At 40.8% G+C, this 27,269-nt stretch overlaps 1 protein-coding gene across 1 annotated transcript in view; it reads right to left on the minus strand.

Moving 5' to 3' along the window:
- The window catches only part of si:dkeyp-14d3.1 (transmembrane protein 132C), a 135,915-nt gene that overhangs the window by 16,086 nt on the left and 92,560 nt on the right, over positions 1 to 27,269 (minus strand). Inside the window, exons 4-5 of the mRNA XM_068703795.1 lie at positions 22,178 to 22,364; positions 5,503 to 5,646 (exon numbers count right to left, since the gene is read on the minus strand). Of these exons, the coding sequence (XP_068559896.1) occupies positions 5,503 to 5,646; positions 22,178 to 22,364 (331 nt within the window). The remainder of the gene's footprint in view (positions 1 to 5,502; positions 5,647 to 22,177; positions 22,365 to 27,269) is intronic.

Genomic DNA, 27,269 nt, shown 5'->3' on the forward strand with positions numbered 1-27,269 from the left:
AACAGAAAACTGCCTAAAGGGTGCCGTGTGGTGGGATGACCTACCAACAGGGTAAAGAACCCACAACTGCGTTTTGAGCTGCCGAACTTAAAAACTGGATTCACATAAGATGTGAGGCCTCAGCAGGAAGAATGGTAAAATTGTGGAATCCTGACATTCAGGATGCTTAAAACCTCTTGCACCCTAGCCCTATTTTTAGGCCTCAGCTCGAAAATAGCATACCCATACGATAATGAGTGTAGCGTTGCAACTGTAAGAGCTATTTTAATACTTTTGGTAGTACAATAACCCTAACACTTGTGAGATGTGTTGATATGTGTAAATATCAGTATATCTGTTACTGGTTAAGAGTAAATTAAGATGGCACACAGCACAAATTGAAAATTCAAATTTTCGTCTGAAAAAAAAAAGCAATTTTAGGATATTTATTTTTAGAAATCATGTAGATACAAGCTTTCCAGCTCTCCCAGATAATAGAACTATATGTTGAGGATCTCTAAACAGATTTTTACTTTGATAAAGTGAAGCTTTATCTAGTACATCTTGATCTAGTACAGAGAGGTCAGACGAGGTCAACCAAAATGTAATCTTGTTCCAGCTGTTCCATTGTAATTTTATATACTATATAATTATATATTTCACTTCTTTTATCACTAATAGTGTTCAATCTATCCAAATACAGCAGTTTGGCATTTTGAGAGCCTGGATCCTCTCTGAGACTGTTTATGTCTGTCATCCATGGGATTTTCTCGTCTGAATTCCAGTTTTTTTCTCTTCCAGGGCCTTACAGACTGTGTGAAGGGCCGATTTGACCCAATGAACCTTCCATCAAAAGAAGCCTGCTCTGTTGAGACAACCCAACGTGACTTTGATTGACATAATCCGTTAGCCAATCAGAAAATTAAAAATACCCGAGTGTCAAATTTCTAAAATCCGATTTGCTGAGACGTATAACCCTCCCCCTTCAGCTAGCAAGCACACGAGGCACACAACGGCAGCGCCAGCTTTGAATCCACACAGAGCGGCGTCCAATGAACAGATAGACAGTAAACATGAACGGAATAATATATTTTTTTTGCTGCAGAACATCTCAAAGTAAGGAGCTGGTTTATGATGCGATCGATAATGCGGATTATGATGATGGCTTTGTTTTGTAAGTAAAACTGCGAGGCTGTGTCGTAGCGGAATGTGAAAAACATGGCTGCGACCGTCTGGTTGCTAGCGATCTCCTTAGCTAACGGGTGTTAGCATTGAATTAATTTTTCAAAACGTTATTGGCGTAAATGTGGCGAGTGGGTCTGCCTAGGGGGCGCTATATGGATTTTGATATTTGGTATTATATGTAGCTTTGTCTTAGTTGTGTTTGGAGTTTGTACAAACAGCTGAGATGACTTTGTAGCGCAGGAGCTGCAGTTTGAGCAGGTATGTGACATCATTATATTCGTTATTGATGAGTGCACATTATGAGTGGGTGGATTTTTGGATGAATGCGTTGACCCCGTCAGCGGGGGCACTCGGGCCCAAGAGGTTTTAATGTTTGTCCAAATGTCAGTTTTAGGCATGCAACATTTGGGAGGGTATGGCTTTTTGGAGCACTCATATCAAAGATGGGACTTAACAGCTAACTGCCTGTGTGGCTGCTGGAGTGATACAATTAACTATTTCAAGTGCCTGCCGGCAAATATAATGCACATATCAAATAACCAGTAAAAGCACAATATCACTTGGGACCAAAAATTCACGCCCTATGCAGAACACTAATGCTATCACAGGAGAAAAACAAATAAAACCTAAATGACATTTATACTCATTTCTTAGGGAAAAAAAAGCAATTTCAGTTCAACTTAAAAAAAAAAAATCTACAGTAATAATTTTTAAATGGTAGAAAAAGGTTTCCCACCCAACAGCAAGCTCACAAAAGTAGTGCACTTAAGACAATAATCCCTAGAAACCCCTGTGAGAAAGCTAAAAGCACGCTGCAGGGCATCCTTCAAGGCTACAGCCAACCATCATTTCAACTTCTGTAAGGACTGAAGGATCAGTGGATAGTTGCTCTGGTATTACAGCCAATAAATACACGTACAGTAGCAGTACCTTGCTCATGCACTAATGCAGCACGACACTGCAAAGTAACAGGGACTGTCAGAGTTGCTTAATTAAGCTTTTAAACATTTCTAAAAGGGCGGTGGCGCTCCCTGGCTACAGTCAGTCATGGATCAGATCGGGCTCCGTCAGAGGTGCCAGTGTGAGAGTGTGTTTGATCTGATTAAGATGTCAGAGGAGTCGCTGCTCCTTATCAGCCCTCATTGTTCGTCTCTTTCTCTCTCACTGCACTCAGTCGGCTGATACTGAAGTGCCTTTAACAGCCCGTTTCGTCTGCAACTTCTCTCACAAGTTGTGGCCGCACAAGTATTAGCTTGCAGGCTAGAAAACACCTGACTGGGCTTCATGTGAGGCTCATTGACCAAGTTTAACAGTGATATGGATGATCAATAAAAAGGATGTTGCTGGTAAATATGTTTATGCCTACCTGTCTTATTTTTCTTGCCACATTCAGAAGAAACCTGCAAGAAGTCAGTTTACCCTTATTTGTAGTAGGAAAAGAACGTGTAATGAGTGTGGGATTTATTAGCATTGAGGTTTGCTACAGAATGTCCCATGACAGGCAAATGAACTGCCTGCTGGCATTTCTTTGATCTATTCCCAAACAAACTAAGCGGAAACAATTATGGCAAACATGGCAGCTGACATCCAGCCATCCTAACACATTACACTGACAGACTTACACCTTCCCGCTGTGCTGTATCATTGGCCGACATAGCTCCAATTCAATATTTTAACATAAAAAGACACCCTGAATTAATCAGCGGCGCCTTTAACCCCTCATACACATGTTGTGGCAGACTGAGGGTGGGACTGTCTCTGTGAATTACAAACTCTCCGTCATTCTGATTCACAAAGTATCATAAACGTCCAGGAAGATCCACCGCCACATTAATCAGATGCATTAGGCAGCTAACGGGAGAATACTTACAGAGGACATTAAGGCTGTCTCTGGATCTAGCCCAGGAAATTAACAACTCACCAGACGGATACAATCCACGGCAGATATGAGCGATGGGAGTACGGAGCTTGAAGGTGGGGTGAGCCTGTCTCTCGTTTGTACACACAGTTGGCTTGACAGAATCAATTAAGCAACTCAGACTCCTCTGAGTAAGCTACGGCGCTCACTTCAATGCAACGGGAAGGTCTGTACATATTGTAAAAGCCCTGCTCCGTGGAAGCAGTGGTTAGAAGGGCCCATAGCATGACCTTGAGTAAGTAAAGTTCATGGCCAACAAATTTGCTCTGGAAATTCATTAACACATAATGTAACTGTGGAACGTGTTTGTTTTTTGCTGTTTCAATATTCTTTCAATCAATTCTCCAATTGAAATATGTTTTTCTATGAACAAAACCTAGGAGCCAAAGGTAAAACGGAAACATGCTTTATGCCCGAAAAGCATGATATTTGGACATTTATATCCAAGAAACCGACAAAATGGTACATTTAAAACTGCAATAACCAATAACAACCTATTGACGCGTCGTCATCTTTTAAGGCAAAATGGCGACGCATTTAGCTAAGATTTGCTTATTAAAACATCCAGCAGACATAGAGCAACATTATCTTTTATTTCGACTCCTGTTTCAGTCCATATTCAGTCTCTTTTAGCTCTGACCCTTAGACCTAGAAAATTTGACTTTGCTGACAATATATGCTTGTCTTTGTCCATTCTCTAAGACCCAGTAGTGTGGAAACGTTGGTCTGTCAACACTATGGCTGCAAATCAGTCTGTGTGCTTCAGTCCCTTGTTGTCACTTGGATGTTTGCTGTCCTCGACATAAGATCCCTGCCACATACAAGTAGCCATGTGATCCATTGCGTTTAGTCTTTGAAAATGTCCTAACTGTCTAGATGCAGAAAAAACACGTGACTTGAGGTATTTATTTAAAATTCACTGCAATTATAAGGTCACAAGTGAGTAGAAGCATCATTTATTGTGCACAGTGATTCATTATTCCGGTTTAATGTTGCTCTGTGTTTACTTCTCATTAATTCCCCGGGTCAAAATTAGATAAATTAGTCATGTTTACATACAAGATTGCAGGCTGAGAAGAACTTCCCTGAGTGAGCGCCAGTGACTGTGCAGGATGAATGCTCTGATCAAGAGATGTCAGCCGCAGAGCTGTGGCCATTTGTTTTTAAACTCCTTTGACTACAATTTAATTTCCCTCTGGAACTCACTTAACCATCCCCAACTCACGCATCAGACATGATAAAGTGGATCGTTGTGGCAAAATATCCTCCTCTACTTATGATTTTGTTTCATTGTTGGTCTTTGGTGTACATAACTTCTGTTTGATTTGCTGCATCCTGTCCATTCTGATCATGACAGATTCAAACACAATTGGAAGGAGACCTTGGCATTGCAGGGTGCTGTTTCTAGATCCCGAGCAACATCTCAGCCACTTATAATTGGAAACAGAACACAGACAGATGTGATTTATTTCTCTGGTTTTTATTGAGTCTTTCTACAGATTATTAAGAAGTCATTGGAATTCTGTTGGAGCGCGACACTGATACCAGGGCTCAACTTTATAACACTGTAAGGGACTTTCTGCTCTGTTGTGCCTTGTGCCCCAGGTTTGAAAGGGGCTCTAAAAATAAAAGAACACTTGAGCAACCTGTCAGCAGTCACTGCATATCAAACACACACTTTCATGTTGTTTGCTGGTGTTTGTTTATCCTTTCTGGAGGATTTATATAGATGTGCTAAACATAGAAAATCTTCTCATCTGTCGCATTTTTAATATTCTGAGTATTGCTTTCACATAAGCTCTAATGCAGTGTCTGTCAAACAATACCTGCATTGTGTCAGTCATTAAATACACCTATTTCAGCTCAGTCACAGGAATGATGTTGGCATTGTATGTTTCTACCAACCACGGGATTCATTGAGTGTCGACGTTTCTGAACCAAAAAAAGATAACAGCCTTGTATCACGCTTGCAGAAACACTCAATGCCATGTGATTAATGTTGTGAACTATTGCTTTGGTTTAAGCAACAAAACAACTTGGTTAAGATCATAGTTTGTGTTAAATAATAAATAAACAATAACTGCCCTTTGTGTACTTTCTTACTTTAAGTTACATTTCAAGCTTAACAATGTCACAACCATAAAGTCAATGTTCACTTTTGGTTTCACATAGGACACAAACAGCGGTCTCTTGGGTGAAAGTCCTGTGTGTACTTTTTTGGATTACCAAATCTCTATTTTTTGCACCTGGTTTCCATTTTTTTTATCAATATTCCAACTTTTCCACCTCAGCCAAGAATAAGAACTTTTATTATGATATTTCAATTTTTTTTCAGGTTTTCCTGAGTTTTTCTCAAATTGAAAATGTGCATACACAGGGGGATGGAAAGGCTTGTTTCTTCATCAATTCCTCTTACTGACCTTGACCACATCTTCGTCTGTAGTGCGACACTTGACTGCTTCGGAGACATCTGTGACAGAGGCGTCTATTCCAATGGTCACCACTTTTACAGGGACAGCCACTGTCTTCCCAGTCAGCACGGCGGTGTTCAAAATCTCAGAGTCCTAGAGACAGAAAGAGGCAGAGAGATCAGAACAGCAATGGTCGAAGGCCTGGCAGGTCTCTAATCCACCTCCATCTAATAACAGACCCTCAGTGATTACAAGCTCAGAAAAAATAGAAATAGTGCAAGTAACAAGTAGTATTGAAAATGACCTAAGGAGATTTTGCACAGTCAGTGCTCCATTAGTGATTATCGGGTAAACTGTTGTATAATCAGAGCCACTGCTGGGTGAACGGTGTTACAGTTGCTAAAAGTACATGTTTTTGTTATTTAATTCAGCTGGACCAGGTCCACTTTGCACCTTTGTTCTCCTGGAAATAATTTCTTCACCTTTTAAAGGTGCAAACATGCAGCATTTTGTGTTGATTGGTTTTTAAATAGCTACTTTGGAGTTTCTAAGCTGAGCTGCCAAAATATGAAATGAACCATAACTATTTCTGGGTTCTCTAATTATTGTGATTGCAACTGTCAAGATGAATATTAAACATTGTCCTCACTGCCACGCTCTTCAGCCAGCTAATTGATTAAAGTAATCAGCATAACATTGTGCTTGGCTGGTCACAAAAATTACTGATCGGCAGATAACATTTTGATTTTACGTGATTATCAACAGGAGACAAATGAAACGCTTCAAGAATTATATTTCACGTGGGGAAATTATTCATGCTCCGTTACATCAACATTTTTCTATGAGTCATTCACTTCTCTGCTCAGTCACCGATAGTGATGCAGTGACATGAAGGCACTGAGTGTTTCTGTTTCAATGGTCGATCCAGCTTTTATTCATCGTGTCCTGGATCCACAGCAATTTAAAGGCACTCTTTGCAGTAACTGTGGTGGTTGTGATTGCTCTCCTCTTGTGCATGTATAATTGCCCAGGAGACGTCTCAAACACTGCCTTGTTTGGAATGCATAGTGAATGTCATTTCTACCTTCAGTCATATGCCTGGCCTCTATTCTCAATGTGAAAACTAAACAGTTCCAACAAACCCTCTGCCCCCTAAAGCATTTATCTCCCAGACCACAGGGAGGTTGGACAGACTGAAAAGGACATCATAGAATCAGCCTCATAAATAAATGATCAGTGTTACATTTTATTGATAAGGGGCTTTTCTGACAGGAATGCAAAGTGCAGTAAACACAGAAAACACAAGTGGTACCAGGAAACATATGGGGATAGAATGCAAGAACAATACTGCCCTACAAAGTGAAGTTGAGATTAAAGGGTTTAAAGTTTTCAAGCTTGCTGGCAAACTGCGTAACAGAAGTTTGTAATGCCTCTAGTTTACTGGGGGGGAAATTCACATACTGTGCTCTGCATTTGGATAATCTTCACAGAATGCAAAAATTAAATTCAGCAAACTGTGTTCTGTCAACTTTGTTTGTTTGTTTACACTCCATGGTGCATAGGTATTAACTATCTCTGTGATGCTAAGTATCTGGTGTCTGTCCTACTATTAATGTTTATATTGAAATCAAAAATACATACATTTACTGTACATATATGTGCTATAAAGGTAACCACACAAAATTGCATGAATTCCATTATAAAATCAAAACTTGACTGCAGTGCTCTAATGCACAGAAATTATAATAATAATAATAATTTTTATATTTTGATTAAATATTTAGTTATTCAGTCCTGGGCAAATTTGTACTTACTGGCCAATCAGCCATAGGCTCTGTGTAACTACGGCTGCAATTTACCACTGGGCTGTATTAGAGGTACCTCAGCGGTCTAGACAGCTTTGGTTCTTTAAGTTTGATGGCACGGCTTCATCACTATGAACATAAATCTTAACCTTTCATTACACATGCACACAGTCTCTTACACACCACTATTGTCACAAGAGATAATTGGGGCCAATTACGATGAGTTTGAGGTAACTTTTTCTCTCTAAAGCCACATTGGATTGGAGAAATGGTTCTTGAATTAGACAGATTGCAATGGACCCCTGGGTAGCTCAGTAAATAGCTGCATTGGAGGTCAAAGTGTACGTCTCAATACTACGAACATGGCTTTTTTGCCATTGGGGAGCTGAAATTACTTTCTTAAGCTAAGTGCACAGCGTGACAAAGACCCCTCATTGTACCATGTTTTCATTCTGCTACTGGGATGGTCTTAGACAAAAGCCCTGCTCTGATTACTTTAATTTCAATGGGAAGGAACCCCAAGATACCTTTTTTCGGCAGTATATTGAAGCTTTGCCAGCACTGAAGACATTTCAGTGCTTTTCTATTGAGGAAGCTACTATTATTTTTCTTTTTACACTGAAATCTTACTCAGGAGTGATGACTGTTGAATGAAATGTCACATTTGTTTAGAATAATATTGTTAAACCTGACAAGCACAGACAGGACCAATCTACAATGCCCGACTTCCTGGAAGCACATTCATGGGTATCCCATTGTCACCAGGGATGAACACAAGATTTGTACACTGCCCTCTTAACTCTGTTTCTAAACACTTCCCCTTGTGTTTGTGAGCGAGAAAAGGAGGATTAAGTTTGGTTGAAAGGAGCCTGGTCATTTGTAAGCATCAATTACTGAGACCAGTCAGCTTTGGAGTGAAATGATTATTAGTTGAGGCAAGCGATAGCTATGAATCACAAAAAAACACTTAATCTTCAAATGGCTTTTCATTACAGTTTTATAGACTGTGACAGTGTTATATAGCAATACCCCTCCCTCCCTGTGCGTCTGACTTTGATTCAATTCCCCTTAAAATCGAGTGTTGCTGTAAATTAATTCTGTGTCTGCTGGGATTCCTCCATTTCCAGAGGGTCATCTATAATACATGATGGGGTAAATGGTTGGGACCTGGTGAAAGCGGAGGCTAGTGTTATATTACAGCAGCTGGAGATGACCCAGCAGGTTGAGAGCATCAGAGAGCATGACTTGGTGGTAATAAGCCACAGCGGGATCCCACAGTGATGCATCAATGGTCCAACACTCAGATAGACAGCGCAATTAAACACAGAATGGAGACCTGTAGTCTTACTCGACTGACGATCTTACAGTAGAGAGTGAAAGAAGACGTTTGTCAAACTGAAAAAAATTACCTGATGACAGTTTTTAGTATGGTCAGAAATAAATTTCTTACAGATACCAGATATCAAAAAAGGGAATATCACCAAAATATTTATAGTTCTGTAGCTGCTTTGTTTTTATGTTCCTTCTTTTTTAGAAAATGAAAAGGTGCAACATGTAGCAATTTGTGTTTCTCAAGTGTGTTGCCTGCAGGATTTAAAGGTGTTACTAATTGCCCTGTTCTCTTTTGTCCTGTGTGCCTTGATTCCAGGAGCAAAAATGATAAGAAATAATAGTAATCCTTGATAACATCCGGTATACTGTATTCAGATGAGGTTCATCAACATGAAGTTTGATTTAAACAGCCTGAATAGAAGATATATGATGCAGATGTGTTGCAAAGTAAACACATCTTTTAATTTTTTGTCATAAAGCAATCTTCCTTTGTATCAAATAATGCAACAGATTTAACAAAATCACACAAAATCACACATCCTTTAAGTTAAATTTCAGATTTGCCGGTGCCTGTCGGTAATGTCCTCATTTTGGTCACAATTATTGTGTATTGATTAATGTGTCAGTGGTTTATTAAGGAATAATCCATGACAAACTGTGACATTATCGGAAAATAACACACCATGCATTATTCTTTTGAAGCGCAATGAAAAAAACACCATGGCTTCTGACCATCAAAGTGTATAGTGAAGTCTATTGTTTTTTTTATATATTTGGGGCAATATGCTCTTTAATTAATTAAAACCTTTTATAAACGAGGCCTATTTGCAGGCCTCAGCTCGAATAAAGATAAGAAATACCTAATTAAGTGTATAATTAAATTAAAAAAAATAAAAATATATATATATATTTATATTTTTTTTTTATATATTTTTGAGATGTGAAAAATCATGGAACTATCAGTATACATGTTACAGGTTAACATAAGATAAGGATGGAACACAGCACAACTTGGAAAATTCAAAAGCTCGCTCTGGAAAAACAGCAATTTCAGGATATTGTTTTTTGGAAAGTATGGAAATCCAAGATTTTAAATATTCCCAGCTCTTATAACAACTGATAAAGGCTCTCTATACACAGTTATACATAGATACAGTGAAACATTTATAAAATATAGAGCATATAAAATTAAAAAACTGATTAAATATTCCAATATTTGAATAAAAAAATATTTTTTAAATTCAAAAACACTCTATATCACTTCTATGTATCACTCCTGATGTTCAATGAATCAAAAGACAGAAGATTGGACCTTTTTTGAGTGTTTTAAGCTCTTTCTAAACCCTTTTTAGTTGTTTAGTTTATGGTCACATACTGCTTCAGATTCAGCCCTTCTCTCTCTGCTTTAGGGCTGTATCTCCGATTTTCACCATTGAGACCTCCTTCGAACCGTAGGAGCCAATAGAATTGCCTGGAATTGAAAGCTAGATGATTGACAGCACTATTAGCCAATGGGAATGATAAACGTCCCATCTGATGGCAGATCTGAAATCTAATTTGCTGAGCTTCCAACCCTCCCAAGAAGCCGAGGAGTGTCGGAGAGACACGAATCGAACGGATTCACACGGAGCACATGCAGCTGGACATACCAAGCAGTGGAAGTACGGAGATATTTCATTTTTTCGCTGAGATTCGACCAAAAGTGAGTACAATATTCGATGAAAGCTGTGTGACTTTTTGTGTTCGAAGCTGACTATCTCTGCGATGGTTTACCGGAGAGAGAAATGGAAGATATGTCCGTAATCTCCGTCAGGCGGACATGCTTTTTCATGCTGCATGTTCGTAGGTAGCGCGTTGCTAACGGAGTGTAGCAGCTGTTTTCTCCGGTCTTTTCCAGTCATATCGAGTATGATTTATGATATTTTGTTATTTGTTTGCTTGGCTGATGGGAGATGTGTTTGTCTCATGTAGAAGTGACCGAGTTCATGTTGTTCCCAGGACGCTGAGGTTTCTACAGAACTATAACATCATTATATTCGTTCTTCGTGGGTTCTCTGCCAGTTACTTTTAACACAAAACTCTCTAAGTTTTTATGTACTCTGCGTCCAAATGGGGGACCCTCGGGTTTATAAGGTTTTAAATAGAACAGTAGGCATTTTACCAGAGACATAATCCCATCATTTTGTCATGTTTTAGGGTCCGTTTAGGGCCTCTCCAAGACGGATCCTCAAGATTATGTAATGATACAGACGCTACATTAAGCCCCTGTCATTCCCAGTTTAGATTGTGCTTTTTGTGATGTATACAGTATTACTGAACGAATTTACAAATAATCAAACTCTAACATTCACCACAAAGTTAACCTGGAGCTTTCGGGACACCCAAGGTCTCAGGTCTCCTGGCAGTCCTTCACTATGGCTGAAGTAGAAGCCAAGCAAGTAGAAGTAAGAGAAGCCGTCACATAGTAACACCTGAAACAAGAAGCCTATCACCTGTGAGCATTGCTTTAGAATGGTGATGAGGTCGCAACGTATCAACGTAACACACTTATCTGACAATAATGCACACCAAGCCAATCAGAATTGAGTATTGTCTATGGCTATTACATATAGAACCTTAAAAAGACTTCAATGTGTCATGGTAGGGTTTGTGTGTTTTTCCTGCTTTATTTTGAATTTTATTTCACTCATGTGTCATGTTTGATTTTCCTTTTTATCTTTCTGCACTTACCTTTGTGATTTTCTGCCCCACCCTGATTAGTTCGGCTTGTGTCTAATCTTGCTGTGTTTCCACGGCTTTATTGTCAGTTCATCGTAGCTCCTACAATGCTGTGTTTCACCTGTTTTTTTCCTGGTAATAGTTTTCTTCTGGTGATTTTATTTTATTTCTTGTGGTCGGGCCTGGTGGATTAGGTTACTGCCTGTTTCCTACCTGCCATCAGACATTCAGCTTGTAAAAATTTTTTCTTTTTTTAAATATGTCATGTTTCTGCTGCCTCCTCATTCTTTTCTGCCGTTGAGCCCAAACTTGTATTCTTGAAATGTGGCACTATGGGAAGCAGGGGTACAAATGAGCATTGAGCAGACATTTACTTGTCTCATCTTTCTGTCCTTCATTTCTCTGTGATTCCCTATTGGCACGTATCCTTCTTTTGGTCACTCTCTCTTTTCCATTTAGTATGAATAATTATGATAATTTGTATAGCACTTAACATAGAAATGATTAAAAGAAGAACATGTAGCAGTTGTTTGTGCTTTTCTTACTAGCCAATCTGTCCCCCCAAGTCTCACAGATTGTGTTCAATAATCTGTGGGAGAACTGCCCGTCTGCTTTATCAAGGATCTCTCTCTCCCTCTGTTAGCATTCAGCACGCTCTGTGGCTGGTAATGTGTTCTGGGCCGTAATTTCTGCCTGTGTCTCGGTTGGATCTGAAAATAAGTGAGATTTATGGTGTCAGCCTGAGTGACATGGGTAGCATGAGAAGTAGCGAAGCTGCTGCCTGTCCTGCTGTTGCTATTAGCCTCTGCTTCTACCCAGCACTAACACATCCACACTCTGGCCTCACCATCCTGGCTGTACGGCAACAAATGAACAGGTCAAGCACAGTGTTGAGTTGGGGATTTTAGAGCCTGCATTATTCATGGCGCAGCAGAGAGAAGAGAGGGTGGTGCACACAGTTTTTATGCTTAGTGTGTATTCCTGTCAGCCCCTTGTTGTCGTGGCTGTCCTGAAGCCAACTAGCTCAGATAATCAAATTCCTTGTGTGTGTAACGTACGTGGCAATAAACAATTCTGATTCTGATTCTGATAAACCCAAAATCACAAGTCTGGGTAGTAAAAACAAAACTATAACCAACGCATCTAATTTTGGTGCTTTTACCACCACAATGAATTCCTCTTTATGATCTTTCATGTGATTGCTTGAGCAAAAGCATTAAAAGGGGACATCAAGTATGCCAATAGTCTAGATAGTATAGAGACTACTCTAAATGAAATTTTCATAGTTCCGATAAACATTTTCATCCCTTGGCGATAAGGCATGCGTACGTGCAAGGAAACTGAAATGAGAGTAGATGGGTAGTGAATGACATGCTGTAGACATTAAACTCCACTCAGACAATGTCCTGAAGCTATTAAGCAGACTAAAAAGAGGCATGTCCTTTCATCAGCCCCTCTCTCCACATTGTGCAATGCTCAATGTGGCACTTCCTCCCTTCCATTCCAGTGGGCGTTTAATTGGCTAGAAACGAGAAACATGGAGGAGAGTGGGAATAAAGGCCTTGGTAGCACCATGCAGAGCGATACATCACTGCATGACAGCGCATTGAAGTAGTGGGATGGTTGTGAAGCCAGCACGCTGCCTTTTAATGAGGGTCTCTCTCTTGCTCCCTTCTTTTCTCTTCCCACTCTTTGTTCCTCCGACAATGAGCCACTTCCTCTCCAGTCTTCCCTTTTTCCTCTCTTCTTCCCGGCTCACTGGATGAAGGTGGCAGCATCACGTGGCACACAAAGAGCCCATCTCTAGTGATTGGCAGTGCCCTGTCTGAGGTACATGCCCATCAGAGATCTGATCTGCTCATTACTTTTGGCTGTGGCTGGTAGGGTGAAGACTAACTCGATGGCTGCTTTGATAGTGGATCCGCTACTCAAAGTGTCAGTTTGAAAGGAGGGGTAATGGGTGATTATGGAAGGATCATATGGACAGAATAAATGGGTACCTCGGAATTAGCAGGCATGTCTGGGGCTGCTTTTGCTGCCACGGCTCCCTCCATCATAATCTCATGTTAATGTGCGTTTTTGTATTGTTCATTGTGTGTATCATAGGAACATTTGCTTTCTTCTTGAGAAAACAGCTAGCATGGCTCTGTCCAAAGATAAAAGAAAAAAACTACGAGCACCTCTACAGCGAACTAATTAAATGTTCTATCTCGTTGGTTTAATTGGTACAAAAACAAAAGTGTAAAAATGCCCACTTTTGGTATTACAGGGAGTTATTTGCTTTACTATTTCTTGGCTGAAGCCGTGTTTTCCAAGAGTTTCTGCTGGTTGCCTGATAATGTTATGGTGATGACAAGTCTCCAGAAAGCAGCTGCATGTCCCAAAATGTTGATCTCTTCTTTTAAAGGGGGATCAAATCTCCCACAGAATCCTCGTTACTGCTTGAATTCTCGGAGATCCCTTAAAGAGCAGAGCCTTTTCTGCCAAAAATCTAAATGTACAACTCTGCACTTTAAATATTCAATACCTTGACTTACTGAAAGTGTAACTGAGTAAAATAAAATAATAAAGCCTTCAAACTCCTGAATGTCTGATCACTTTTGATGACCAGGCCAGTGTGATTGTGAAACAGGATGATAAGAAAGAGAACATCTGAAGACACAATGGTTGGCACTGATCCGGAAAAAGTGCAGCAGCTTACTATGGACTTAGTGGTGGAATGATTTATGTTGTATTGTTGCCCTCGGAAACTTCAAAAGAAGGGCAACCAATGACGTTTCAAGAACTCCCTGCTCTTCATCTGAGCTGCTTGGTCAGTTTTGTAAGAGGATTCACACGACAGTTCCCGGTATTGATGTTTTAGTCACATGGAAATGCTCTCAGCTGTAAATTATTTATGAGTGCATATGATTTACAGGTAAACTTTGACTGTGGGGAACTGTCACAATGACAACATGCTGACAGGACAAATCCCCCCCCCCCCCCCTAAATATTAATTATATTATGAACTGGATTGCTGACAGTATAATTCATTTTCTACAATGCAAAGAGTCTACCTAAGGATCTATCTTGGACGTTTTATTTTCAAAAAAGACCTGGAGGGACGGAGAAACCCTCTAGAGTCCAGTGGCCATAAATTGCCCCTTATGCTGAGAAAAGGAGCTTGTGAATAAAACATATTTGGACGTAGAAGTACAATATTTTACGTTTATAGGACGAATCCCCTGCAATTCTCATGAATACCGTACCTGTAATACATCTAGATCAATGGGTCAGGAGGGAGCAGCGGGTGTCCCAGGTGAATTTTAAACAACAGTCAGACTCGGCACCATAAGAAGAATCGAGGTCAGGCACCAGCTCTGTGCTCACCTAGAGATGAGTGAGAGAGCTGCACAGACTCAGGGGAGGGAGCTGGCGGGTGCTTTGACTGAATCTGGCTCCGGTACTATGATGTCTCACTGGTGCCCCTGCTATTTGCCTGCTGAGTCTGGGCCCGAAGGCTAGTAGGCAAGGAAACAACTGCCTGCGCCAGTCTGCTCAATTTCAGCCCAATATCTATCACATTGAGCTAATCGATGAAGAGTTCTTCACCAACGGCCAACCATGCCTGTGAGAGATGACCTCCTGATCTCTGTTCTGATTTCTTGACCCGGCTCTGATCGAGATCCATACTGGCAGCTTAGCTTGACTTAGCTCGGCTTAGCTACCCTCTGGACACAGACCTCTCTCAGCAGACACAAAGGTCAGCTCCACTGTAGAGTCCATTACCGCAAAAAATAAAGAAAACACACATTCCTCTCAAACCTCAATGGGCCAAGATTAGAACGACTAGAACTCGGCCAGAGAGTGAAGTGGGATGTTAACAATTACAGGGAGATCTGAGATATGGATGTGTGCAGACCCTGTCACTGGGAGATCGATCTGTCAGTCTGGATCCCACCCTTCACGTCATCGCTGCATTTTCTGTCTTGCTGTAGAAACAATTTTCACCATAACTGGCGGGGTTAGGGGCACAGAGAGGCCTACAGTGAAGGCATTCAATTAGAGAGACTAGAATATAAGTGGTTCAGGTTACAGGTCTTTAGCATTTTCTGTTGGCAAAGCAAAATCAACTTTTACACAAATGCATGAATCACATAATGCATTGTGGGTCATCGTTTGTCAACGGCACAGTAAACAAGTGATTTGACCTTACTGCTTTCAAAAGCATTGTGGGATGGTTAGCTTTCTTAAAGGTGACTGATGATGTTTTCTGATGTAACCATAATGAGCCAGCTTTGCAGAAATAGTTTCTGCAGCAGTAAATGCATTCATCTAATCACATACCGCACAAGGGAGGTTGTGTGGGTGTGTGTTTTAAAAGGTAACAAACCCATCCCACTCACTTTCAATTACAAAAGCAGTTTGGGGTATATCGCCTTCCTGAGTGACATTGGAGGAATTTGCTCTTAAACTCCCAGTGTGTAGCAGTGGGATGAAAAGGTACAGAAGTTCCCCCTTTCCCTTTCTCACTTGTCACCATACATGCATTCACATTGAAAATGAGTGCCAGTCATTCTGAATACCTTTTACATCCTGCGATGGCAAAGGTTAAGGAACATGGAAAATGTCAAAGCACAAATAGCCAAGAAGTACAATCATGTTCTGGAATAAGTGAACATTTATCACAATCTGTTGTGCTAATTAGCATTACATGTAGTACGTCACATGTGCATATTGCGGCAGCCTCAATTTGTGCGACCACTTCATCAGCAGCCTCTGAGCTGTAATAGATGCTAATGGATTACTCGCTTGGGGTCCATCCATCAGCGCCTTATTGTAAACCGTATGATTCATGCTATGTGGGAAAAAAAGCTATGTTTTATCCTGTTCCACTAAAACAGCAGAGACCTGCAACAGAGACCTCAGCACGAGTGGCTGAGGTTATTAGATGACTGAAATCAGGTACGTTTAAACAAGGTGTACAGTACGTGTTCTTTTAATTAACAGCTTGTATGATGTTACATGCGTTCATGTGGCATTTCTGCAGGATTAGCTGGCATATGAGTGCTTGTGTCTGTATGTCTAACTATGTGTTTGATAAATGGCTCCCAAAATCTCACTTGTCTGGCAGAGAAGATGTGCATTGCAACAGGGAGAATGGAATCGAGAGGAGTAAAATGAAACATTCATTGGAGGATCTTGATAAATGACTTTATCATGTGAGAGCAGAAGTGGCCAGAGAAGGCCAGGGTGATGATGTATTGTTTAACGATACATCGGAGCGGTACGTGAATACAAACGGCTGCTTTCATTTCTACTCATCTCTATGCCCGCGAATGCTCGTGTGAGTGAGCACAGTTTGGCGTCTCGGCTGGAACAGGAAGACTGATGAGTCCAGATATGATGTATGCCCTGTCCTCCTGCTCCCTCTCCATCACCAGGCATCCACAGCAGGGGTAATGATGATGAGGGCAGCCTGGACAGGAGCATATTACTTCACGATGGTAAAAGATAATGGACCAGCCTCCTACTGTGCTGAGGAATCTGCTCAGGCATCCAATTACTGCCGTTAAGATCCATCTCAAGATGACCCAAAAAAACACAGCTCTTTCACACTTAAGTGAAACAGAGGACGCCAACGCAAGGAGGCGGTGGGTGACAAGGGAGGCAATTAATCTACATTGTTAATATATTAATGTATGTTTGTCTGGAGCAAGCAGAACAATGTAGGGATAGAGAAGAGGTGGAGAAAATTGAGGAAAAGATCTAAAAAAATAATAAAATAAAGGTGGTGAAGAGAAGACAAGCCAGGACAGGCAGGCTGTATTACAGTCGACAGAGAGAGTTCTGAGGCGTTTCCTCGCTCTAAACTGACTAAAACTTTTGAGTACTCTTTTCATTTTCTGCTTTTGAAATAATTGCTGCATTTGCAGAACTTCTGCTTCGTGGTTTGAAATTGGTGACAAAGTGGTGAGCGGTGCTCTGAGCCCTCCCAATGCAGGTGGGTCTGTAGCAACACGCAGGAGGAGCCCTCTTCAAAGGGAGCGGGGGGAAAAAAGAGAGTTTCATCTTTCAAAACGATGTCGCTGCTTTCTCAGAGGTGTCACCTGTGGCAGAGCCCATCACTTGGCTGGGAAAATGCAATAAAAAGACATTTTTATGATAATCCATTCCAGCAAGGGCGCAGTAATTTAGAACATGACTTAAATGGGCTGGGAACAGGTCTGAGGAGCCATTGAAGTAATAGGCCATAAATGTGATCAAACCCAAAATAAGCTTCTCTATTTTAATAGTCATTAGCTTTATTACATTACAACCTGGTTGTCTGACATGGTCGGCTATGGTTCCTCATTCAAAAAATTTAATTATTTTTGGTCAAAACACAATTACAGCAGCTTTTCCATTACAACAAAATACACCTAGCTTATTACACTAATTAGTGATAATTGAAGATAAAACTACCTTCTAGAGCAAAACCAGAGAGCTGATGTGTCAACAGATGCCTTCAGCATGCTCTGTGAAGTCACTTAAAAAAGAGTGTAGAATTCTGTTTCTCTCTCCCTAGCTCTAAAAACACCCTCTTCTTCCACTAAGTCTGTTTCTCCTCTGCTCTTCTTTTCGTCTTTCTTTCATCAGCAACTTTCATTTATTGTCTACATCACTGAAAATGATGACACACAAAAAATACTGTAACTATAACGACACCAAATAGACTACATTAAAAAGAGGTTTTAGTTAATCTTTACTTGGAGTTACTACAAAGTACCTACAAAGTCAGCTAGACAATTGCATTTCTTAAATTTAAATCCATTAAGCTATATTTGCTTAATGGGAGATAAAATGCTTATATCTGCACTCTGCAGCCCCATCCTTCAGCCATGTTCTACTCATTACTTTGGCTCTCAGAGACCCAGATGTTTTTACTCCGGAGTTAGGGCATAAATGGAGAGTCATAAACACAAGGAAATATTGGACTTGTTTTAGACCAGTGGTGTAAAATAGGGGACGTCAATGCTTCTGTTAGCCATGTGTAAATAAAAACTAAAGTTGGTAATCTTGAGAAAATAGCAAGAGTACGCTGTATTAAAAAAAAATCCAACCAAAAAACCCAGCCCATTGTTGCCAACTCTTTTCCAATGAAAGTAGGTAGCAGCACTAGCTCCAAAAGTTGCTCAATCTAGCCAAAAAGTCGCTAAGTCGGCAACACTGACAGCCCGTCCGTTCAGGCCTCCCTCCAAAGCCACTCCCCCCAAAATTGTGATGAGCAATGAGTGCAAGGGAAGAGTACGCGCAGACAGGTGGGTAGACAGGCAGGTAGCCCGTTCAATCATTACATTTAGGCCAAATGAAATGATTGGAGAGGCTTATCACAATCACAATTATGTTTTTTGTCAGAGCATTTGAATAATTGATTGCTGTCAGAATGTATTGACATTCATAGAAAATATCCAAAATGCTTTTGAAAAAGATTATGAACCCTACCTTTAATGTTTAAAGCTTGCCATGAGGGATAAATCGATACATTTCAGATCAGTTGCTGAATACTGAGTAACAGTGATTTCCACAGAATTTAACATGGCCAGCATCAAACACCATTTGCAAGGCTGCCTTGTAGCTTAAAGTAGTAGTACTGGAAAAATGTATTATGGTCGGTTAACTTTTACTCTTTTTTCTCTCTGGTGTATACATCTGGAGATAGAGTACTGCCAACAGTCTGTAGCAGAACATGATGTTGGATCTGCACCGTTGTGGGCAGACATCTTTGAGTTATGAGGGTTGGACCACTATTCTGCATGGATTTCCATCATTATATTCCCACGTTACATGATTGGTGTTACCCCATAAGGCAATTTGACATTTCTTCCACGAACAATAACAACAACCACTACATCCTACCTATCCTAATTGTTACTGGGTATGTGATTATCAATATTCGAACCGCCCACATTACTTATCTTAAGCCTTTGCTATATCTCCATCTTCACTACTCTATTAGTGACTTCAGGTTTTTGTGCAGAAACCAGTTTTTCCATTGGCAAACCTGATTTTGTTTTCCCTTTGGTGGAGGCAAGGTGGTGATGGTGGAGGGTGATGTGTTAGTGTGTGTGTGTGTGTGAGTGTGTGTGTAAGGGGGGTTGACGGCACTGCTCTTACATTACCTTACTTCCTCTTTTCTATCAGCGAGGAGTGTAGCAGGGGGAAGGGAGAGGAACTTATCTGTGGGCCTTTCATGCCACAGTGATCCCGAGTAATCTAATTCAGCCTTCCTCTTTCTCGCCTGTGTGCTTCTCTCATATTGGTGCATGCAGATTGTAAAAGCCTTATATTCTGTGTGTGTGTGTGTGTGTGTGTGTGTGTGTGTGTGCATAAGAGTGAGGGAGAGAGAAAAGGGGACAGAGGGAGACAGACAGAGGTAATGAGTTCTGAATGTTTCTGCATGTATAAGTATTTGTGTTGTGTGTTAAGTACTATGAGGTGGCTGGAGATGCTGTGCACCTTGGGAAGTTATCTGCGTGGGAGAATCACTTGAAAGAAAAAGAAGTAGAACAGCAAAAAGTCTTATGGTGGAGCAAAATAAAATGAGACAAAATTGTCCCAATCAACATCTTTTCAGTAAAAGCCAGCAACTCCAGCAACACGGGTCGATTTCCGTTCTTTACATGCATAGAAAAAAATAAAAAACTTAGTTAGGTTTAGGCAACAAAACTTCTACCCAAAAGATTGTGGTTTTGGTTAAAATAACTAGGAATAGAGTCACTTAAGTATGGCAGTTATGTGACAAACAAATCAACACTAACTTCTTGTTTCACAGAGGGCATGAACAACGGTCTCCCGGGCGAAAGACACATCCACCTTCCATCCCGCTCGCTCTGTGTGGGTTCATGTGGTCTCTATACTTTCTGGTTCACGATTACGTGGATCACACACAAAATTTATGTTGTGGGATATCTACAAATTACAGCGCATTCCTTTTCGTAGGCAGAGCTACGAACGCTGTGTGAGAACAGCCTGCATGATAGCAGCTGCGTCACTGACAGGTCCAAGAATAGCAAGGCACGGAAAGGAAAAATCAAGCCTTTTCCCTTACATGTTCATGCAGGGCACACACACACACACACACACACACACACACACACACACACACACACGCACAGTTCATGTACACATGAAAAACTATTCATCTCAATCTCCTGAGAGGCTCCTGCCTAAATTACCCTGCCCCTAATTGATTTTGCCAAGTTTAGCAAATAATTGTAATATCAGGTTAATTGAGATTAATTTTTGCCACTGTGAAAAAAAGTAACATGATATATAGTTAGCCATTAAAATCCCTTCTTCTGTGTAAAAATATGAAAAAGCAGACAGTTTTAGGATTGATTGAAGAGTGAGTGTTAGATTTTCAATGGGTTGGCACTCGGAGAATGAATTTTACACAAACAGAAGATGGATTTCCTCCTCTGTCTTGCAAAAAAGCCACATTAATCAAATACAGATTTTATTTCAAATGTGATTTTCATTGAGCAGATAACAGCACATTCTAAATTGTCTCTATGAGTAAAACCTTTGCGAGATAATCATGCATATCAACGTTGCAATTTTTTTGTCAGTGGAAGGTGTGGGAGCAAACTATGTATTATTAGACAACAGCAGGCTGTTGATACATCAGTGCCATGAAAAGAATTTGAGAGAAGGAACTCGAACAATACTGCAGCATTAAACACATTGCTTCAATTATCCTGAGAATGGATCAGTGGGTGAGGAAGCGCCGCATTCCTCTGAATCCAGGAACAGCCACCCACATGCATCTATCATCTACACAGCTACGGGCAATACTTAGAGAACAACACAACAGTCAGGTCTGTATCATGCAGATCACGAGCACTGAAATAGAAATGAAGGCAGTTTTTGTTTTAGTAATCAGCGCTGACGTGACAGCATGTCTTTCTCTTAAGCCAACACAAATTGATGTTGCTAATTTGTTCACGTGAATGCTCTTGATCTAAATCAGTGCACTCTGGTTCGCTCAGCAAAACTCTCTATATGAAGTTCTATAGGGGGAGTTTAGCTTAATCTACACAACAGAGTACCTGCGCCTCACTGACGGAGACACACAGCTGCAGGCTTACCCTCGGGCCAGAGCCAGACTCTGGACCCCAAGGAGACCTGTTGGCAGCTACAGATGCTCTCCTCCTGCCATGCTCCTAAACACAGACCCACGTTATAGCTCTGCCTTCTTTATCTAAGCCGCAATTAGTGGAGGAAGTATTCAGTATCCTTTACTCAAGGAAAAGTAGTAATACTACAATATAAAAGTACTCTGTTGCAAGTAAAAGTCCTGCCATCATAATCGTACTCAAGTAAATGTATCAGCAAAATGTACTTTAGTAAAATAAACTCTGTATGCAGAATGCCCCCTCAAAGAGTGTTATTGTTACTGATGCATTAGCATGTATGCAACACATTGATGTTTGATGTTTCAAAGATGAAATTATATAGCGTTGATAGTGGTATTCATAATTAGTTCGGAATGTTTGGTTTAATAAGAATTGTTCATGTTCGTGTAGCTGGGCAGGTGTAGAACCCGCGTTCTCTTGGTTAATTTTGTTTTATAAACTCATCACGTGTTTTGTATGTAAATCCTAATCTGAAAAAGTAGTAGTAACTGTAGCTGTCAGATCCATGTAATTAATTGAAAAGTAAAACATTTCCCTCTAATTCCTGACTATATGTTGTTTCATTACTTTCCACTACAGTCCACCACTGCTAAGCACTAGCTGATACACTGTATGTTACTAAATTCTTCATTGAAAAGCTGTTGGCATTGAGCTGAAAGTGGCATGACTCACCATGGCCAGGGGCACGATGCCCGCCAGGTCCTCCTGTGCCAGTTGGATCTCCGTCTCAGCCTCTTGTGTGGTGGCACGACTGGCCGGGTACTCTACCTGCCAGGCCATCCAGCGGCTGCCCAGCGGCTCAGGAAAGATTTCCATTTTCAGATCCACCTGGAGCACCCTCTGAACTCCCATCTCAGACCTGCACCACAGAACAGAAAAAAAGAGTGTCAGTGAATGATCAAGCAGATGGCTGGACGAAAGTTTGAAAAAAGGATGTGTGGATGTGTGCGCTCGTGTGCTCATTCCACGTGTTCCAATGACGACAAACAGTAAAGGCTGATGAATGTGTCTGTGGCTGAAATCTATGACATTTTAGCCACTGAAATGCTTCAAAATGTCAAGTCCCTTTGTGTTTGCCTGTCTGGTAAAACCTCTGCTTCATGGAATAATATCGCAGCCCTTTTTTTCTTATTCCTCTCACACTTTTCTACATGTGCTGTGCACTGTAAATAGAACCAAATCATCTCATGGCTGGTCCTCAGAGCACTTCAAAGGAATGCTTCACCAGGCGTGACCCCCGCTAAGGTGTTGACGGTCAGGTTTGTCACCGGTGCCCTTGTTTGCTGTAGCAGAGCGTAAATATACGACATACTTTGGCACGACTACGGCAGGCCCGAATTAAGTCAGACAAATGGAGAGCGTTGATAATAAAATTTCCCATGGCACCATAAGTCTCTGGTGCTCAGAGTTTAAATATAGCCTGGAGGCAGGAAAGGTCAGCTTTACACGGGAGCCGGAGGAGATAGGAAATGGCACAAGATCTGTTAGCCATGTCTTGCGTGTCAAATGGCGGAACTCAGGGCCAATACATTTCATGCATGGTCTCTGTGCAGCGGCACAAAACAGCATCTTGTAATTCGAACATGGTGAGGGAGGGAGAGACAGACGAGAGGAGAGATTAATTAATTCACATGGTACTTTGTTTGGAGAGGAGGTTGCATGTAACATGTAGAAAACATATTAAAACATGAGGCAAAAAAAGACAACTTTTAAAGCCAAAGTCAGTAAAGCAAACAAAACGTTGCCAGAGAGAGATAATACATATGAGATACATCTTGGAAAGACAACACAGCAAATGTATAACATCCTAAATTATGAATAAGGGAGTAAAGACAGTGAAACAATAAATAATAGAAAATGTTTTAGCAACTGCCCTCGTATTCACATAACATAGGTCTAACACTATTTCCACATCGTCCTCATATTATTCAGTTTTATTCTAAGAGAATGAAAGATTTGTTGCGCAGAAGAGCACAACAACCCAATTTTCACATCCAACAGAGGTATGTATGAATAATTGAGATGACAACCAAATAACTTGTGTCACATTTCATAACAGTGTACCAATCAGAGCACCAAGCCACTGAAGGCGTAGTAGGACATCGTGGACTTACATAACAGTCCCGCAATGCTGTGGGAAAAAGACAGATGCTAATCTCAGACCGGTAACGCCACGAGGTTCATCAGGCAAACAAAGTTAACAGATGATGCTCTGAACGTCCAGAAATAAACCTTTGAGAGCTCCAGAGTCAGCGAGCGTCACACAGGACCTGTGTCATCAGCCCAAATGGCCTACTTTCCACTTTTGCTCCGGCAAACATCACACACTTTAGGCATGCAACGAGACATGCAGGCACAGAATGAAATAGATTGCACAGCAGAAAGGTTTGAGTACACCACCAAGGAGAGCAGCTAAATTCACACCTTCACAAAAATAAAGGGCCTCCAGAAAAGACAGAGAAGTTGACTGTTATTAGCTTTTTCTTCTCTTCAGAGATGTCAATTATTTCCCTTCTTGTGTGATCCAGTTGGCAGAGTTTAATAGCAGCTGCGAATGCTATGAATTTTATGAGGTTTTTTTTATATTTATTCATACAATAAAAATGCCAACAAAAAATGCAGACATGCTGTTGATTCAGCATTTTTTGTGACAGAATTATATACTGTATCTTCAAAAGAGGATCTGAAAAGATGACAGCAGTGTAAAAACGGTGATGAGTGGAGGGAAGAGAAGCAATAGGATCTTGGAGAAGTGCAAAATGGAGAACAAGAGCAATGACATGCAAAGAAATGTAAACTATCATTTCGCTTTGGTCATTCTTTGACTTTGATTAACATGGAAATGAATTGAAATCGTACGCCATTGTAATGAGAATGTGTGTGTTTTAGAAAAAAATCGTGAAAGCTACGACTATAATAAATACAATGTTCATGGTGAAAGTGGTTTATTTATTGCATTTTTATGATGACTCTTAAAAACCAAAGCTGCTGCAGGCTGTATATCTAGCTAGCCAATAAGTCGTAGAGCAGATGGCAAAAACAAGGAACAATAAACAGACATTTTGGGCTCTTAACCTCACGTAAGAAGCCTGGAAACGGTCCATTTTAGATCGTCCGCTGTACTCAACCCCCATTGACACACGTCATAAAATGAAACCTGACAGAATCATCTGTGTCTGGGTGAAATGTGGCTCAGACGGTGAGTCACAGACATGACCATATACACCAGTGTGCCATTATGAGCCGACCTCCCCTCTCCAAGTCAGCTAATCACATGGCTCGCTGGGGGAAACTGTTCATTTCTCTGTCACTTCCAGCATGGGGTCTAATTCAATTAGCAACAAAGGGCCTGTGGATGTGTGCCACGCAGCTGGTCTCAACCTGATAATTATCTGTAAACTAGCTGTGGTTTGACTAAATCTGAGGCCAGACAGACGACCGGAGGGCAGCCAAAGGCAATAGAGAGGGGCTCAGTAGATAACAGGACCTCAAGTTAGAAGCAGCTGGCCCTCTGGCTCCAGAGAGCGAACTGGAGAGGAAATCGGACTTGACAAGGTGCTGCCCGATGACCGCTGACAACTGACTCACTGAGAATAGCATGAGATGACTGTGAGGATGCTTGCAGGATGCTCATTAATCTCGACGACACTAGCAGATCTGTAGGACATGCAGTGACACACAATGAGACATAAGTGAATAGCTTAGCACCATAATGTATCTGTTTAAGATGCTATATTTAGCATTCTTACACATCAAAATGACAATGTAAAGGTAAGGTTTGACATAAATAAAAGTGGTAGTAGTGATGACCGATGACTGTAACTCTCACACCACTGTTGCTGTTGTTTTTAGAAATTTCCAAGACATTACGATTAATTTTGTTTGCTTCCTGTCAAGTAGAGAGTGTTGCATCTATGGTCAAATATAGAGAATTTCCCAACAAATTCAACAACCATATACAATTATGTGTGTGAGTAGAATGTAGCTCTTGACAGGTAAGTAAATAATTCCCAAAATGTCTAATTACTGCTTTTATCAGATCTAATTTGGTCTATAAAATATTGTAAAATTCCCATTACATATTCCTCCTTGGTCCAAAATCTTTAAATAATCTTAAGAATTTCATACCTCATCAAAATAAATGAAGCTTAAGCGCAAGTTCCGTCAGGAAGACAAACATTAGCAATCTCTGTCTCTCCTTGTAATTACTCTATCAGCTGATTGGGGGCGTGCACCGTTAAGTAACCAACCCGATTCTGCACACCGTTTCCTTAATAAGCCAATCACATTGTTGCGGTCAAACTTTAAAAAGTCTTCTCCTCTCTGCTGCTGTCAGTTGTCATTTCAGCATTAAGCAGATGCGACCCTCCTCCACCCCAGTCACCTCCAGTCAGCATCACAGTCATGCTCCTGATTCATCATCAGGTTGCAGCAACGCCTTTCACCACCACCACCAGTGTCTGGACTCCAGGGGGATTAGGCTTATTGGACCTCAGTATCCCTACCCTCGGTGATATTACTTCAGGATGGAGTCCAATCGCCAAAGACTTTGCACTTTTCATATTTGTTGCTTGTATAATAAATCATTGTTAAATTATAAAACAAGTCTCTTCTGATTGAAATGCATTTATATGTGTCTATCAAATTTATTAATAGACTAATAATTTCCGCTAAAAAGGCCAAATCATTAGCAGAACGCTTTTCATTTGGCAATAGTAAAGATGCTCAATACAAAATTCTGAGCATATTTATTGTTGTCTGCTACTGAATAGCGTATAGAGAACCTTTAACTTGGAATAATATTCTCAACATCTTCCACATGTCCTTTCAAAACATGCCACCAACAAATATAAACTTCTACCGTTTACCTTCTATCTTCACTAATTGCACAGCTTACAAAGCTCCTCGTAGAGGTGATTCAGCTCCATCTTGATGGAGCATGTACGACAGCTATTGAATTTAGGCTGCAAGAAGGTTAAGGAAAGATAGATTTAAATGTCAAAATGAATAAACAGAAACAGGACAACGTTATTGGGGGAATTTCCTTTTTAGGAGATTTCTCTAGAGAAAGAGCTGTAATTGAAAGAGCTTCTATTGTCCCATTATCAAACTCACTGTGTCATTGTGACACTCCTTGTTTAATCTCCCCCTGATGTGATAGGATCCGCGTGCCCACTGCCGCACCCAATGGGGATTAGAGAATAAGAGAGAGATAGACAGAGAGGCTTTGTGGGATAGATAAAGTGACATTTTCAGGTCCAGTTTATTCATTTTTCGACTCGTACATCAAGTATTCTAGACATGTAACTAACATTAGAACAACATGAAAACATTTGCAGCCCAGACCGGACTTTTGTATGTTTTATGTGTAATATGCATAGAGTAAGATGTAGAGTACAAGCCACGAAGGGCAATAACAAACCTCAGCAGAGCAGCATGTTCAACGCTGCTGATTCACGGTATCAAGAGAAGCTGAACGGAAACAGAATGGCAGATGAAAATGCATAATGCAGGCTGCTGGAACCAGAGGAGATGCGGTCCACGGCAGTTTGAGGCTGCTGTGTATGTGTGCAAGTGTGATTGTGTGTGTGAGAAGGGGGCCTCATGCAAACTCTAAACTACTTGTGGAGGGAAAAAATAATCAAATTTGTGGCTTCAGTGGTGCCTGAAAGCAGCACCTTGAAGCTCTGCTGTTCTCACGCTCCGTCATCTGGAACAGCAATAAACCAGTCAGCACAATGGAGCCCGGACACCCACACATAGC

This window comes from Cebidichthys violaceus, unplaced genomic scaffold (assembly GCF_023349555.1).
Source record: "Cebidichthys violaceus isolate CVI_PGR_0920_01 unplaced genomic scaffold, fCebVio1.0.p SCAF_9, whole genome shotgun sequence".
Taxonomy (NCBI): Eukaryota; Metazoa; Chordata; class Actinopteri; order Perciformes; family Stichaeidae; genus Cebidichthys; species Cebidichthys violaceus.